Source organism: Chiloscyllium plagiosum, chromosome 21 (assembly GCF_004010195.1).
Source record: "Chiloscyllium plagiosum isolate BGI_BamShark_2017 chromosome 21, ASM401019v2, whole genome shotgun sequence".
Lineage (NCBI taxonomy): Eukaryota > Metazoa > Chordata > Chondrichthyes > Orectolobiformes > Hemiscylliidae > Chiloscyllium > Chiloscyllium plagiosum.
Genome location: NC_057730.1, coordinates 5,059,714 through 5,077,966, shown reverse-complemented (window position 1 = coordinate 5,077,966; position 18,253 = coordinate 5,059,714). Strand labels below are relative to the sequence as shown.

General features: G+C 43.7%; 1 protein-coding gene across 2 annotated transcripts in view; it reads left to right on the top strand.

Moving 5' to 3' along the window:
* The window catches only part of LOC122560484, a 429,307-nt gene that overhangs the window by 165,220 nt on the left and 245,834 nt on the right, over nucleotides 1-18,253 (top strand). For both annotated transcript variants that reach the window (XM_043711128.1, XM_043711129.1), the window contains exons 22-24: nucleotides 10,777-10,936; nucleotides 13,495-13,574; nucleotides 15,866-16,046. In XM_043711128.1, coding sequence (XP_043567063.1) covers nucleotides 10,777-10,936; nucleotides 13,495-13,574; nucleotides 15,866-16,046 — 421 coding nt within the window. The remainder of the gene's footprint in view (nucleotides 1-10,776; nucleotides 10,937-13,494; nucleotides 13,575-15,865; nucleotides 16,047-18,253) is intronic.

Below are 18,253 nucleotides of genomic sequence, written 5' to 3'. Positions count from 1 at the left end.
GATTGTCCTCTCTCCTGAGGCAAGGTGACCCTCAGGTTAAACTCGCCACCAGTCATCTCCCTCTAATGAGAGAGCAGCCCAGTGGGACAAAGGGGACTTTACTTTTTAACATGACAACCCATTCAGAGCATGCACCATAAATGTTAGGAGGTGGATAGCTTCAGCCACTGGTCAAAACCCAGTGAGGCCAATCCCCTGGAGGCCAAAGCTTCATTAACATCAAAAGTCGCAGTCTCCTGGCTCTGTCCTTGGCCAGATTGACCACTTGGCTGGAGGGGGGAGCATAAATGAGGGGCAGAGGATCACAGCCAGGGTCTCATAGGATCAATCTCTGACAACTAATAAATCTAAAGACTTGCATTCTTATCACTTGCATTATACACAATGGTACAGCTAGAGATTTGATTTGGATTGATTTATTATTGTCACGTACTAATATATAGTGAAAAGTATTGTTTTGCCAAATCATGCCATATGTAAGTACAACAGAACAGAATGCAGAATACAGGGTGACAGCTACAGAGAAGGTGCAGAGAAAGATCAACTCTAATATGAGAAGTCTATTCAAAGTTTCTAGGGCGTTGTAAAGTAGGAAGTCACAGCAGTTATTATGCACACCTCAAGCTCCCAGAATTAGCAATGTGTTAATGGCTAAAGACTCTGTATTTTTGTGTGACTGACTTGAACAATAAAATCATGAGGGGTTGAGATAAGGTGAATGGCAGATGTCTTTTCCCTTGGATGAGGGATTTCAACATTAGGGGGCATATTTTTAAAATGAGAGGAGAGAGGTTTAAACAGGACATGAGAGGCAACGTTTTTGCACAGAGAGTGGTTCGTTTGTGGAATGAACTCCCAGGGGAAGTGGTGGATGCTGGTACGGTTGCAACATTTAAAAGACATCTGGATAAGTACATGAATAAGAACATTTTGGAGGGATATGGGCCTAGCACAGGCAGGTGGGACTTGTTTAGTTTGGGATTATGGTTGGTATGGACTGGTTGGATTGAAAGGTCTGTTTTGTGCTGTATGACTAAGTATTAAGCGGGACAATGTGTTTAAGTTGGGAGAAAGTAAGGTCTACAGATGCTGGAGATCAGAGTCGTGTGTGTGGTGCTGGAAAAGCACAGCAGGTCATAAGCCCTTCCTGATGAAGGACTTATGCCCGAAACATGATTTTCCTGCTCCTCGGATGCTGCCTGACCTGCGCTTTTCCAGCGCCACACTCTTAATTGCGTTTGAATCACCTGCTCTTATTTGAAATAAGTCCCAGCTTTCCATTGCAAAACAATGGTTTGTACCTTTGGTGCTTATCTTTGTGTTAATGGCAGTATTGGAGTTAGATATTGCCTGCTGTTGCTCAAGAGCCCTCTCTGAGAGGGTAGTCTCAGCTGAATTCAGTGCAGAGGAGCACAGTTGGTTAAGAAGGGATGTAGCTCACTGGCCTCTGTTTCCCCGGGCCCTCCTCTTGCGGAGCTGAGCTTTTCCATGCTGCTTGTCTCTCCCAAACCTTCAACCCTCAGTGGTCACAGCTGTCAGCGACCATCTCCCTCTCTTCATAATTGTGAGTTTTCTATGCCTCTTGGACAAGCCCTCCGTGTCATGTCTTGCCCAAAAGCAGGTGCCTCTATAACAGTGCAGTACTCCCTCAGTGCTGCGCAGGAGCAACAGCCTTGATTTTTGTGTTCAAGAAACGGAGTGGGACTTGAACTCAGAACCTCCTCACCAAGAGGTGAGGGTGTAATTGACTGAGCCACTGACAGCAGGGCGGACAGGTTGGTGCAGTGATCAAGGTGAGTAATGGAGACTCTAAAAAGGAGGTTAACGTGGGGACACTGGGAAAGAAATGGAGTGGATTGTGTTAACTGATGCAGGGTATTTTAACTGTCTTCCTTTCTCCCTGTCTTCCAATAAGTGGGAGCTGTTAAATTCATAGCCAGTGTGTCATGACTTTTATTTTCCAACGTGACTGCAAAACATGTACTTCAATTAGACTATGGGCTGTCTCAGCAATATACCGCAGTTTGATGATAAGTAAAACTGAGATGAAATGTAGTGAAACGTCAAGAATAATCTGCAATGGGTTTACAAATTCATGAGAAGCTGCCAATGAAGAGTACAGATGCATTATTCAGCTGGAAGTATTCCTTATTATTTATTTTTTGAATTGTAGCCAATTTAGTAGTTTCCTCTTTGGGTTTTGGGGATTAGGTTACATCGAGCTGTAGTATCTTTGTTTCTTTTCAAGCTCGCCATAGAAACACGGGAAACAGGAACAGGAGTAGGCCATTCAGCCCCTCCAGCCTGATCTGCCATTCAGTGGGATCATGTGGAATAACTTCATATTTCTGTCTTTGGCACATATCCCTTAATACCATTTGCTTAAGAAAAATGTATCTATCTCAGATTCAAAATTAACAACTGATCCAGCATCCACTGCCATTTGTAGAACACCGTTCCAAATCTCTCCCTTTTTTATGCAGGAGTGCCTCCTAACCCCGCTCTTGGATGGTCTAGCCCTAATTCTCAGACTATGTTTTTCTCGAATCCCCAACCAGTGGAAATATGTTATGTATCTTGTCTTTTCCTGTTAAATCCCTGAAGAGTTTGGTCCAATCACCCCCTAACCTTCTAAATTATAGAGAAAGCATGCATAATTTTTATAATCTCTCCTCAAACTTAATCCCTGAGGTCAAGGCATCATTTTAGTAAAGCTAGGTTGTACCCTCTCCAAGGCCAATATGTCCTTCCTAAGGTGTGGGGACCATATCTGCTCATAGGGCTCCCAATGGCAATACAAGTTTTTGTTAAGTTAGTTATTCATTGGTTGCAGGCATCATTCACTAAGCCAGCATATATTGCCCATTCCAAATTTCCCTGAGAATGTTCTGCTGAATCCACTGCTTGAGCCATTGTAGTCTACATGGTGTAGGTACAGCCCATGGTGCTGTTAGAGAGGCTGTCAAGATGATCTGTGACTTGGAAGGGATGGTATTCTCATGCCTCAGTTGCTCCTGTACACAGAGAGGGATTCAGCAATTGTAATTCCCTTGAACATCAAGGGGAGATGGTCAGACTCCTGTTGGGTTTGGTAATTAGCTGATAATTGTGTGATTTGAACATTACTTGGCACTTAAAAATCGAAGTCTGAATGTAGCCTAGTTCTTGCTGCGTGAGTACATGGGCTGTTTTGCATATTTGAAGAGTCGTGAATGTTTCTGAATTTTTGTGCCTTCATCAGTAAACATTCCCTCTAAATGGAGAGAGAGCCATTGATAAAGTAGGTGAAGGCAGTTGGATCTAGGACTCCTGTGGTGATTTTCCCAGGATTTAAGATAAATGCTTTTCACATCCGGGGAATTTGAGAGAAAATTCTGATGTCAGGCTATGACTTGACCAATGGAGAGACCGAGCGCAAACTCAGGAACCAGTTCAGTGAGCATATATGATCCATAAGTTCCAAACAAACCCATCTTCTGCTCTCTATCCATTTCCAACTCTGCCTCCCACTCCCCCAAAGACATGTGGCCTTGAGTTGATGGAGGCCTAGGATGGACATGCAAACTGGAGGAAGAACACCTTATCTTCCGTCTTGCTAACTTACAACCATACGGCCTTAACATAGAATTCACCAGCTTCCAAATCTCCCCACCCACCCCACCTCATCCCAGGCTTCTCCTCTGCTGCTTGGGCTGCTATGCTTTCTCCAGCTCCACTCTTTTCCCACTCTGACAGTTATTGTAGGGGGCCGAAGTCTGTCTGTGTATCTCTCTCGCTCACTCACTCAGTGAAACCTCCTTATTGCCCCTTTTCTGGAAAGCTAGTTGTATCGCCTAACAATTGGCATTTAACTACACAGCACCAGGTGTTTCCCTAGAACAGCACTTTTGTTGGAAAGTCATTGTGAATGCTTCATCCTTATCTTTTTCATTGATGTGCTGGGCTCCTCCACCACTGAGAATGGGGAGTTTTGTGGAGCCTCTTTCTACTGTGATTTGTTAAATTGTCCATCACCATTCACACCGGATGCAGCAGGACTGCAGATCTTAGATCTGATCCATTGGTTGTGGAGTCGTTTAGCTTTGTCTGTCACTTGTTGCTTATGCTGTTTAATGTGTAAATAATGCTTTGATGTAGTTTCATCATGCTGACACCTCATTGATTAATCCCGTGGATTGACGATAGCAGCAGAGTGGACGATGTGCCGGGCCATGAGGTTACAGATTGTGCTGGCATACTATTCTGCTGCTGTTAATGGCCCACAGCACCTCATGGATGCCCAGTCTTGTTTGTAGATCTGTCCTATTTAGCACAGTGATAGTGCCACACAACAGATAGAGGATATTCTCAATGTGAAGATGGAACTTTGTCTTCACAAGGACTGTATGGTGGTCACTCTTACCGATACCATCATGGACAGCTGCATCTGCAGCCAGCACTTTGGCAATAATGAGGTCAGATATGGTTTTCCCACTTGTTAGTTACCTCACCATTTGCTGCAGACCCAGTCTAATAGCTATGCCCTTTAGAACCCGACCAGCTCAATCAATAACGTTGCTCTTGGAGGTGGACATTGAAATCCCTCATCCAGACTACACTCTGCACTCTTGCCATTCTCAGTGTTTCCTCCGTTGGAGTCTAACATGGAAGGGCTACTGATTTGTCAGCAGAGGGTTGATCAAGGAGATGGGAACATTAGCGGTCGGACGTGTTCTTGTTTGATCTGATACCATAAAATTTCATGAAATCCCGAGTCAGTGTTGAGGACGTCCAGAGCAATTCTGTCCCAACTGTATACCATCATGCTGCCAACTCTGCTGGGTCTGTCCCGCCAGTGAAACAGGACATACCCAGGGATGGTGATGGTGGTGTCTGGGACATTGTCTGTGAGGTACGATTCCATGAGTATGACTGTGTCAGGCTGCTGCTTGACTGGCCTGTGAGATAGCACTGCCAATGAATAAATTCAATACAGGAATGACATTACAACTGACTTCAGGTCACACATGAGTGAATCAATGTATAACTAAAGGGCAGTATTGCTAATTATCACTGGCAGCTGTTTACATCCCCATCTGCAGTAGTCATTGCCCACTCTGTCGTTTTCCAGGAATACTTGGAGGAGAAAACAGAACACAGCACAGGAACTTCATATACACTTTGCAAAACAGTCATTCAATAATACAGCGGTTGAATATTGCTGAAAAATGAGACACCCTCAAAGCTTTTCTGCTTGGACTCATCAGGACTGATGCAAGAATGCCAAATTTCAAGCAATCAAACAATTTATACTTCACTGATTAGTTTTAAAACATGCTCTTGACTGGCCAAGATACTGTGGGCTCACAGGCTCTTGGATAATTCAGGAAAAAAAAGCATACGATTTGAACGTAACCCCTTGGATCTCAGAGAATGGGTTGCTTGTCACTTATAGCAAATATAACTGGACAGCACAAGGAACTTGACTAATTATTTTAAATTGGGACTTAACACAATCTGACTGTTCAGGTGTTGCCCACATCATGGAATCACATCTTGACACTTCACATAGTGTTTCATGTTTTGCAAGTGTGTAAAAAGCTTTGGCTTTGTGTCTTCTGAGCATTAATCTTCAGGACCATTTCAGCGTTGTGTCAGAATGAATTCACTTCATAGGAAGGGGTGCAACAAAGGAAGCTCTGGATAAACTTAGGTTCAATGAGATGCGTGTTCTAGTCCTCATTCACTTGTTGGGACAGTGAACTGTCCACCGTTCGATACAAGTGACATTGAAGGTCACCGTTTGGGTCTGATGTTGCAGACCCTGGACTTCATAAGTTGTAGTAAGGCGGTACTTAATTCTCTGGGTTGAATTATATTGAGGTCCTGGCAGAGGCTGAAAGCGTGAGTCTGTCCTGTTCAGGCAAGTAATGGGACCCTCCAGAGGTACCTTCCCAGTGGGGCCCAATTCTGTGACCATTGCCCCTGCTATGAATAGCTGCCATTCCCTAACTGGAGGGTGCACAGTCCAGCAGCCTCACCCCTTACAGTGGCTTATAATGAGATGCTGCAACATCACTGACCAGGTACCCTCAAAAAGCGATAAGTGGAGGCTGGTGATGCCAGTACTCAGGCTGGCAGGCCATTCCAATCTGTGGGAGGGTGGAATTACCTTTGCCACCAGGAGTACCTCTGTGGACTGATGGGAGGGTTCCCAAAAGGAGCCCCATCCTGGCACCCCTCATTGGAAACTCACCATTTGAAAGCGCCCACTCTCCCAGCCATGAGCATCCCTACAGGAGCCAGCATGCATTCGGAGATGGCAATAGATTGTTAATTGATGACTTAGTGGCACAGTTGGCTCCAAGCAAGTGGTTAATACCATCTTATCACACTATTCCCACACCATCTTGCCAGGCTTCCCACTTCCCTGCCATTTCCAAGGGCTTGGTAAAATTCCGAGCTGTACGTTTGCCATGCACCTATCTGCATCTACTCAAACCTGCATCAAACCAAATCTAACACTACATAGAGCCTCTGTTCTCTTTAAAACGGAAACCTAGACTCTTTAATTTCCAATTGGCAAGCTAATAACTTGCTTTGGAAGCAGTAACTGGAGCCAAACATAATTTTACTGAATGTCTGCCAGATTCAAAAAGCTGCAATTTAGACATATTTGAATTAATTGCAGCATGTTTGTTTTTGAATTGATTGACTTGACTCATTGAAATGCTTGACAACTGATCAGGTTAATCATGAAAACAGTCTGTGCATTTAGCTGGAGTATGAGTTTTGTGAATGAACCTGGCTTTAAACCCTTGAGTATAATGCTATTGAACCTTTTTTTAAATCTTGCACTCATCAGGAAAGTTCATATGTCAAAATGAGGTTCTGCTAACCACACCAAAGTCCGGAGGGACGCCAGATATATTGGCCATATATCCCAACGACCGGTGAATCATATCCCTTTAATTGTTGGCAATAGACACAGTACTAATTGTATTCAACTAGATTAGATTTAGGTGAGATTAGATTTTATTGTTCATACTTGCAAAACTCAGAATGTAAGGTCTTGTGGTTCCACAATTGGGCAGCGCCTGGTAACAAACTGAGTGTCCTAAGTATTACACGAATGGGGGCTGTTGTGGCACAATGATAGTGACCCCAGCTCTGAATGAGGAGGCCTGGAATTCAAGTCCCAGCTGTTCCAGAGATGTATCATAACAAAATATCTTTACATGAGTTGCCAAATTAAGATGATGTTCAGCTCAATGTGACTTACACTTGCATATATTCATACCTTGTCCTTTGCAGAACAAAACAAAAAGCATTCTAACATTGTTCTTCTTTCAATCAAAGTGTGATGGACAATAGGCCCTAGGAAATGTCTCAATCGACAAGGGTCCATTTGCCAACCAATCAATGCCCGTATACACTATGAAGTGTTGTTCCCTTTGGGAATTGGTATTCTTGCAATTTTAGTCTGATGAGTGAAATCCAAAAGTCTTCATCAGCATGTTCTTGTTTTCATTGAACTACTCAAATACTGCTAGGCAACTATTCAAATTGCTTATGCTCTGTGACAACATGAAAATGTCAGTTCCAAGTTAAATTTAGGTCACCAATCTGTAACATGTAAATTATAGACACCTGAAAACCTTTGCAACTCTCGCTCTTGATGTAGAGAATAGCGAACAGCCTCTTCATAAAATACAGCCAGGGGAAAGCCGCAATCTCTGTGACTGAACTGCTATTACCCATTTACAGCCCACTGAAGTTGAGTTTCAGCACCTCTGACACATAGAAGTAATGATATTTATTTGAATTGACTAGTTATGGAGCTGTTGAGGATAGCTATGTAAACATGACTGCAAAATTCAATTTTATCTCCATATTTTACTCTCCCTCTTTTGATTACTGTTGCAAATATTTCATGTATACAAAAGGGCTTTTCAATTTGCTCCATTTGGATGTTGGGGCTGAGACTGGTTTCCAGTCTGCTCAATCACCAGAACTACAATTCATCTTGGAGTTTATTTTATTAATTTGTTACAGGCTGAGTAAAATTTGTAGCTCTTGGTCTTTGTAAAATAAACTGACATTTGAAAAATAAGAGAAATGCTCAGTTATGCGATGGCAAACTAATAATTTGTATTTCAGCCCTGACAAAATGTTTATTTTTCTAACACCGAGGCCACGCAGCAAGCAAGGTTAAACTAACACCTGATCGGTTATTAAAGCGTGTTGGTTGATGCAATAACTGCCCGTCATTTCCAGCATGACTGACTTTGGCAAAATCTCAGTCTGAAATCTTTGAGGAGGTGGTGAACTGCAGTTCACTCAACGACAGGGATGTATTGAAGCCTTATTCAAGCACACACCATCAATAGCAGAAACTAAAAGGACGCAAACACAAAAACACATACTGATTGTCTTCTAAAATGTTAGCAAAAATACTGTGGATGCTGGAAATAAAACAGAAATTATGTTGAGATGTTTTTAAAAAACTTGTTCAGAAATGTTATAACGTACTTCTGGAGCAGGTGAGTCTTGAATCCAGACCTTCCGGATTAGAGGTAGGGACACTACTACTGAACCACAAGAGCCTTTGACTTTTACGTTTAGCAACATTCATATTGAACTACAATTTAAATGACAGTGCACATAACTCGATCTGATATGTTTGTGACGTATTCAGTCCCCCTCATCTAAGGGTGCATTTGTTTGGCAACACTTTTTTCATATCTCTGGGTTGATGGTTTGTTAGTTGCAGGATGTAATCCACCCCACCCTTTGTCTTGAAGGGATGACTGCAGCATCAGTTTTTCAAACCTGTTTTGCATTGCAATAATTTTTAGCCATTTTTAAATCAGTCTGTTGATAGATGTTACTACACACCTCTGAAGCAGGTGGGGCTTGAACACAGACCTTCTAGTCCAGTGGCAGGGACATTACCACTGTGCCGAAGAGTGTGGTGCTGGAAAAGCACAGCCAGTCAGGCAGCCACCGAGGAATAGGAGAATCTACATTTCGAGCATAAGCCCTTCATCAAGAATGAGGAAGTGGCCCATGCGGGCTGAGAGATAAATGGGAGGGGGGTGGTGCTGGGGGGGAAGGTACATAGGTAGATGAAGGTGGGGGTGAAGGTGATAGGTCAGAGAGGAGGGTAGAGCGGATAGGTGGGAAGGAAGATGGATAGGTAGGACAGTTCAAGAGGGTGGTGCCGAGTTGGAAGGTTGGATCTGGTATAAGGTGGGGAGAGGGGGGATGTGGAAACTGGTGAAATCCACATTGACCCCGTGTGGTTGGAGGGTCCCAAGGTGGAAGATGAGCCGTTCTTCCTCCAGGCATTGGGTGGTTAGGGCTTGGCGGTGGAGGCGGCCCAGGACTTGCATGTCCTTGGCGGAGTGGGAGGGGGAGTTTAAGTGTTTGGCTACAAGGCGGTGGGGTTTTTTAGTGTGTGTCCCCCAGAGATGTTCTCTGAAATGTTCTGCAAGTTGACATCCTATCTCCCCAATGTAAAGGGGAACACATCAGGAGCAACGGATACAGTAGATCATGTGTGTAAGGACAGGTAAATTTCTGTTGGATGGGGAAGGATCCTTTGGGTAAGGATGGAGGTGTGAGTGCAGGTTTTCCACTTCTTGCAGTGGCAGGGTAAGGTGTTGGGAGTGCAGGGTGGGTTGGTGGGGGCCGTGAACCTAACAAGGGAGTCGTGGAAGAAATGGTCTCTCCGGAATGCAGATAGGGGTTGGAGGGAAATATATGCCTGGTGGTGGGGTCTGTTTGTAGGTGGTGGACATAGCAGCAGATGATGCAGTGTATCTGGAGGTTAGTAGGGTGAAAGTTGAGGACCAGGGGGGTTCTGTCCTTGTGATTGGAGTGGTTAGATTCAAGGGCAGAGGTACAGGAAGTGGCTGAGATGCGCCGGAGGGCATTGTCAACCACGTGGGAGGGGAAATTACATCTTTGGAGGAGGTGGGACTTGAACCCAAGCCTCTTGGTCCAGAAACAGGGACATTAACACTGTGCCACAGGTGTTCTTTGCACAGCGTTATAATCTTGTCATTTCATTAGAGGATTTAAAAATAAAAATGCTCCTAAAATTTTAAGCAATATTTGAATATTTTGGAATAATATAACATTTTGATGCAAACACAGAAACACTATAGTGTAGAAGCAGGTCATTTAGCCCATTGAGTCCACACTGACCCTCTGAAGAGTATGCTAACCAGACCCTCCCTGCTATCCTAATCCCTATAATCCACCTAACCTGCACATGTTTGGACTGTGCTGAAAAAGGTGTTGCTGGAAAAGCGCAGCAGGTCAGGCAGCATCCAAGGATCAGGAGAATCGACGTTTCGGGCATTAGCCCTTCTTCAGATTCCTTATGCTTATGCCCGAAACGTCGATTCTCCTTCTCCTTGGATGCTGCCTGCCCTGCTGCGCTTTTCCAGCAACACATTTTTCAGCTCTGATCTCCAGCATCCGCAGTCCTCACTTTCTCCATGTTTGGGCTGTGGGAGGAAACCGGAGAACCTGGGGGAAACCCATGCAGACACAGGGCGAATGTGCAAACTCCACACAGTCACCCGAGACTGTAATTGAACCCGGGTCCCTGCGCTGTGAGGTAGCAGTGCTAACCACTGTGCCACCGTGCTCTGCAATTAACCCAAAAGTATTGATGCCATCTGTATTGGAGCACTTTGTTAGCACCTCTTCTTAGTAGGTGTTTTTCTAAATATTGCCTTTATATACAGGACAGTTCAACCTGACAACTGCATTTCTCTTTTTCAGAAGAACAGCTGGTTTCCGGCTGAGGCTACACTTCACTTTTTCATGGGAACCCCAAAGTCAGTTGTCAACAGGGATGTGGCTGTTGACTTTCAGTTGAACTACTCAAAGCGAAAACTATCAGCGAAAATTATTCATCCAAAGCGCAAGATAAAAATAGATGGTAAGCTGAGTTGTGTAACTTTTTCCTTATAGAACTCTAGAAGTTTTGCGAAAGTAAAGTTTGTTGGAACAATTAGACTGTGCTTGCTCATCACAATGAGTGTGCATTGGTCATAAACACTGAGACTTCACCTGATCTCCCAGCTTCTATTTCCTATGTGCATTCATCAGGGAGATCACATTTCTACAAATGTAGAAGGTTTGTATTAAGTTTGTATTAACAAATCAAATTTATAGCAGTGCAGCTCAGGTAGAGACCGAATTACTATATATATTAAAAAAAAAGGAAGGTTTGTTTCCAATGACTGGCAAGTCCAGAACCAAGGGTCACAGTGTAAGGATGTGGGGTATGCTATTTCGGACTGAGACAACGAGACATTTATTCACTCAGAGAGGAATTCTCTGCCACAAAAAGTGACTGAGGCCAGAAGGTCGCCATGAAGGAGATATCGTTCTGTGGGATGAAGGGATCAAAGGGTATCGGCGAAAGCAGAAACAGGGGACTGAGTTGGCTGATCAGCTATGATCATGTTGAAAATAACGGAGCAGTTCCAAAGGACCGAATGACCTACTCTAGCTCCATTTTTATTCTGTGTTTCCATATCTGTTGATAACATCCACCCCCGCCCTCGCCCACCCTCACCCGCCCTCACCCCAGTTGGTTGTGCAAGTTTGGAACTCTCAGCCTTGGAGGGTGGTGGGGATGGCATTATACAAAGAGGTAGATACTTTCTTATTCAGCTGGGGAATCCACAGTTATCAGGTGGAGATGGAATTGAGACGCAAGTCAACCTTGATCACATCAAATGGCAAAGCAGGCTTGTGGGGCTGAATGGCTTACTCCTCCTATTTCAGATGTCAGAATGGTGGTGCTGTTTTTTTAAATAAAACAGCAAGCATCAAAGGGACACTTTCCTCTTTGATGTTTTAATGGTAAATAACTGGTTGGGGATGTGGGTAGTGGGGTGGATTGTCTAACCTCTTTTCTAGTTGTTTATGTTAAAGGTTGTCACTTGACGCCAAATAATTACTGAATAATCAGGAGGACCTTTCAAAACAAGTTCTCAAATTCTGTGCATTAGCCTCTCTCCCCTCTCTTTACACCTTGCTGTTGTCCTTATTAAAAATATTGTTTGGGAATTCTTTAGACCATCTATCCTAGCAGATCAGGCGGCATTCAAGGAGCAGGAAAATCGACGTTTCGGGCAAAAGCCCTTCATCAGGAATGAAAGGCTTCCTGATAAAGGGTTTTTGCCTGACACATCGATTTTCCTGCTCCTCGGATGCTGCCTGACCTGCTGTGCTCTTCCAGCACTACTCTAATCTCATCTCGAATCTCCAGCATCTGCAGTCCTCACTTTCGTCATCTATCCTAGCAGTTTATTCTGTGACTCGGGGTCAAATATTTTCTCATTGTAAATCGATAGCAAATGTGATGGCACCAATGAAGAGAGAAGCAGAGTTAATGCCTCAGGTCATAGATCCATCATCAGAATGTTGTTGGAAGGTCATGGATTTGAAGCGTGCACGCTGATTTGCAGGTGCTGCCTGACCTGAGGATTTGACGCAGTCTCTGTTCTGATTTCAGATTTCTAGCATCCACAGTAACATATCACCCTGTTCCCTGGCCAACATCCCTATCTCAGTGTGCCAGCACAGCTCAGCGCATGCTTGCAGAACAGCACCTCATTTTCTGCTTGGAAACTCTACCGATTCAATATCAATTTCAACAATTTTAGAGCTTGAGGCACCTTCTCCCATGTCCTTACCCCAACCCCACACATCAGGCCTTGCTATTACACACAACCCATTGTTAGCTACTAACAGTCCCTATCCGTAGCTTTTTATTCTCTTTGGTTGATTGTTATCCACTCCTTTGTCTGTCCATTTGTTCTTTTCTCTTTGGGCTCTATCTCTGCCTATAATTTATTTCACCGCCCCCTCCAAATAAAACCACCAAATCTTTGTATATATTGCCTAGCTTTTCCTAGCCACCATCAGTTCTGAGGAACGGTCACTGGACCCAAATCATTTACTTTGATTTATTTCGTAGACTCTGCCAGTCCTGTTGAGCTTTTCTAGCAATTTCGGTTTTTGTTTTTGATTTCCAGCATCCTTAGCTCCTTCGGTTTTTATTTAGGAATTTGCTTTTGGGGTTGTCTGACGGCAGTTGTGTGTAGCTCCCTCGCTGTGTCCAAGGTGTTAAATAAATGCACGCTGTTGTTGTGCCAAATATTTGTCCAGTTCCTTTTTGAACTGCATTCATGCTCCCTTTAATTAGTTTTATTGGCTGAAGGTTAGGTTATAGTGCTGCACAGTAACCTCATGGGAGGCTGCTGCAGCTTTAACTGTTCTTCATTCTGGGAAAGGTGCCATTGTTGTGGCTGGGTTCTGCTCCCCACCTCTGCTATAAAAGTGTTCAATAGTACTAGCATTGACAGGGTAAAAAGTCCTCTTTTCCCAAAGGCAACATGCTCTGGAAAGTTTTACAATGCAGCTGCAGTCATATTGGCGTACGTGTTATGCACACAGCTAATGCTCTTGGTTTTGATTTTGCAGGAGAGATTACAAAAATGAAACACTCCCGCACAGGACAGCTGGAAGTCCTCATTGATGACAAAGACTTGTATTATGTTAAGGTAGAGTTGGCAAGTCACTTTCACAAGAACGCCAGTGTTGGAGTGTATTTGCGGCACATGTGTTACCCTGCTGTGTTCGTATGGCTTGTTCCTATTTGCTCTGTTCAGAGTAATCTAAATCTCCAAAGTTCCAGCATCAATCAATTTGCAATAGTTGCTTTAAAGTCATTAGTCTGTTGTTGATTGCTGCTGATTTACAGGGAACTGTGAATGTTTTCATTTCACCCTTCAAATTGTGCATGGTAGGATATGGCAGACTTCTTGCAAATGTTGGTAAATGTAACAGCAGCGCGAGTTGGGCTTAAAGAGGAATAAATCAGACAGGATACATTATAAATAAATGGGCAGCATCCCTATCTCTGGGTCAGGTGTTGGTTCACTGGTGTGAGTCCCATGTTAGGTCTTTGGATGTGTATTCACAATGTGGCCAAATGGGCTGATTATTGATCTGATGGCAGGTAACAGGAGCAGGAGGGTGTCCTGGCCAGCTGTCCTGCAGTAGGCAGTGGCAAACCATTGGAATACCTCACCGATGAGGGTGTGCCGACTCAATGTCAATGTCAATCCGTAACCCAACTTCCAGAAGTGAGGATGGGAGAAAAGGCAGGCAGACATTATAAAGTGTGGAGGTCCAAAAATGGCTTGGAGGTCCAGGCATTAATATGTCATGAAAAAGGAGAGAAAGAGATTAAAGTACTCATGGAATAGTGGCCTAAATATCATGAGCACTTGAAGCCAAGTTTGGATAGGAGTCAAGCCTTAGCTGCACGAAGCCCTGATTAGATTACCCCTCCCATACCACATTTTATAAAGGCATTGTAGAGAGTGCAGCCTTGGATTACCAGAAGGATTCTTCCACCCAAGGCATAGAAAGGTTATGGGGACCAAGTGCTAGAAAAAGGGGTGAGAATGGTTAGATGGTTGTTTCTGACTGGTGTGGACACAATGGGCCAAAGACCTGTTTTCTGTGCTGATGATTTCTATGACTTTATGCACTGCAAAGGTGGAATCTTGTAGAGGTGGCAGGGATCTCCTCCATTTGCTGGAGTGAGGTGTGAGTGGGAGATACCTCCCATTGCAACGTGTGTCACTCAGCCTCTTGATGGGCCAATGGCGAGCCTTCCCTTGACGGGCCAATGGCGAGCCTTCCCTTGACGGGCCAATGACGAGCCTTCCCTTGACGGGCCAATGGCGAGCCTTCCCTTGACAGGCCAGTGGCGAGCCTTCCCTTGACGGGCCAATGGCGAGCCTTCCCTTGCAGTCAAGGTCCCTGGGATGAGAGGAGATTGACGGACATCACTTCTCAACTCAGCAGCAACACCAATGGTTGCTGCCATTATGACAGCCTCAGATTGTGGAGAGGCCCAGCACATGGGTGAATGATGACAGGAGGGGGTGTTATTGAGGAAAATAATGGAGCCTCCATTGGTAGTGGGATGAGTTGGCTCTCTCTGGGCCTTCCCACCACAGAACTAATTCAGGTGAAGGTGGGAAGGTGATGGGGTCCTGCCGCCAAACCTGACACACAGGAGGGATTGCACCCCAAGGACTGAATTATGAATAGAGATTACACAAACTAATCTTATTTTCCATGGAATTTAAAATACGATGGGTGATTTGATCAAAACTTTTAAAAATATTTTTAAAACAAGTAGATGGAAACTATTCCCACTAGTTGGGGAATCTAGGACATGGACACCTAGCCTAAAAATTACAGACCACTTATTCAGAAATGAAATTAGAATCAAATTCTTCACACACAAAGTGGCAGCAATTTACAACTCACCTTTAAATCAATAGTAAATGTTATACCTGAGATTGATAGATTTTTGTTCTGCGTAAATATTAGCTCAGTTGGCTGGATGGCTGGTTTGTGATGCACAATCCACTGTTTGCGAGATGCATGCACACCGAAATCAGTTGCTTTGGTGTAATTTCTGCTTCATATCTTACAATGGGTTTCACTGTTTCAAATAAACAAAGCCATGGAGTTGGTCTGTTATGATCCATTATTAGACCATTTAATTTACATGCAACAAATAGCTATCATGAAGAAGCATCTAAAAGTAACACAGTACTAGGCCTCCATATGAAATGTCAAATAATTTTTACAGAGTTGCAAACATTTTCTCACATTCTTAACCAACTTTGAGGGCTTCGGGTGTGACTGCGTTATTGCTGAATGGAACTTAATTCAGATCCATAATGTCATTCTCCAGTTATAGTGAATGCAAAAAGTCTTTGGCAAGGTCCTGATTGTAGCCTTTTCATGTCTGGTATTTATTTTCTAGGGATGGACAAACTTGCAAACTCTTGATGGGGAGCAGATGCTTTTCTCCCAGCTGGAAGCCAAACTCACAAAGCGTGGGAGCCCCGTGATACTGTCTGGCAATGTGACCAGAGTTGCTGGACAGAAGATTGCATTTTTTGTATCACTGAACAATGTAATGCAAGAAACAGCTACTGTGTCAGGTTAGTACAATCAGAACAATCTAGCACCCCCGTCACTGCTACAAGCTCAGGGCACAGAGGTTTTGAAGTATACTCCGGAGATATCCACATTGATTTCAATCTTCCACATTGATTTTACAGCTTTTGAAATGTACTGAATGATGCAAGTGGTAAAGCTTTAAATCCCCTTTTAAGAACTATTTTGATAGTCTCTGTATCCCTGATCAGCAACTAAAACAGCAAATTGAGATGGAAAATGGATGTATTACACCACTTATGTCGAATCATGTCTGGAAATGCACGTTAGATATTCCAATACCTGAGGTTATCATCGTTCAAAGTACCAAAGCTGGGAGCTTCTATCTGACCCAGTTTCAGTTTCCAAGGAACTGTGACAGATGAATCGTATCAGGTGTGAACCCAATCACTTCAGCAGTTAGCCACAGAACAGTTAATGCTAATAACACTCAAGTCATTCACATCAAAACCAGTCACATGAATCATAGAGGTTAGTATGAAGGTACAGCAAGTAATTAGGAAATTTAATAGCATGTTATGGTTTACTACAAAGGGAATTGAATGTAAGAGTAGGGAGGTTATGCTTCCGTTATACAGAGGATTTTGATAAGGCAGTATCCGGGGAACTGTGTACCCCCCTGGTCACTGGACTTGTGTAAGTATGGTGGACTGTCACTTTGAGCCTGATCAGGTGATGTAGCGATAATGTCATCACCCATTTTGGGTGGACAAGCTTTCTCTCACCCCGCTGTCTGCAGAGCGAACACTTTCCCTAATAAAGCTCCTGCTGTCTTAACACTTCGGCCTCCTGGATGTGTGTGTTTTGGAAGCAATTCAGAGAAGGTTAAATAGACTAGTATCCACACTTGCTGAGTTTACCACCCTCCTTCTCAACCTCTTTCCTCACCTGTAGCGTGGTGACCCTGACGTTAAACCACCATCAATCATCTCTTTCTAGTGAGAGAGCAGCCCTACAGTGTTCTGAGACTGTGGTGACTTTAGCCCTTCCTTTTCATAGAGTCATAGACATGTATAGTAAAGAAACAGATTCTTCAGTCGAACTTGTCCGTGCTGACCAGATATCCTAAATTAATTTCCTAAATTTCCCAGCACTTGGCCCATATCCCTCTAAACCCTTCCTATTCATGTACCCATCCAGATGCCTTTTAAATGATGTAACTGTACCAGCCTCCACCACTCCCTCTGGCAGCTCAGTCCATACACATACCACTCTGTGTGAAAAGGTTGCCCCATGGGTCCCAAAAAAATCTTTCCCTTCTCATCTTAAGCTTATGCCCTCTAGTTCTGGACTCCCTTATGGTGGGGAAAAGACCTTGGCTGTTCATTCTATCCGTGCCCTTATGATTTTATAAACCTTTATAAGGTTGCCCCTCTGGCTCCGACGCTCCAGGGACAACAGTCCCAGCCTATTCAGCCTTTTCCTATAGCACAAATGCTCCAAACCTGGCAACATGCTTGCAAATCTTTTCTGAACCCATTCATTAGATTAATGCCTGGAGTGAACAGATTGCTTTATGAGGAAAGGCTAGACAAACTAGGCCTGTATTCTCTGGAGTTTAGAAGAGTCGGAGACAACTTAATTCAACATATAAGATTCTGAAGGTACTTGACTGGGCGGATATTGAAAGCAGGATTCCTCTTATGAGAGAATCTAAAAATAGGGATCATAGTTTAAAAATAAGGAGGTGCCCATTTAAGATAAATGCGGAAACATTTTTGATTTCATTTAATGTTGTCACGTGTACCTAAGTACAGTGAAAATTCGGCGGGTCGGTGTGGACTTGTTGGGCCAAAAGGCCTGTTTCCACACTGTAATGTAATCTAATCTAATATAAGATTCTGAAGGTACTTGACTGGGCGGATGTTGAAAGCAGGATTCCTCTTATGAGAGAATCTTAAAAATAGGGATCATAGTTTAAAGATAAAATGCGGAAACATTTTTGATTTCATTTAATGTTGTCACGTGTACCTAAGTACAGTGAAAAGTTTTGTTTTGCAAGCAATACAGGCAGAGCACAGCAGACAAGGGCATACAGGTCATAGGGTGCTTAGACAAAGCAAGACATACAAGGTTATCCACCACAGGAGGTGCACAAAAGCATAATCGATATGAGAGAGGTCTGTTCAGTGGTCTCATAGCAACAGGGGAGAAGCTGTTCTTGAACCTGTTGGTGCATGTGTTTAAGCTT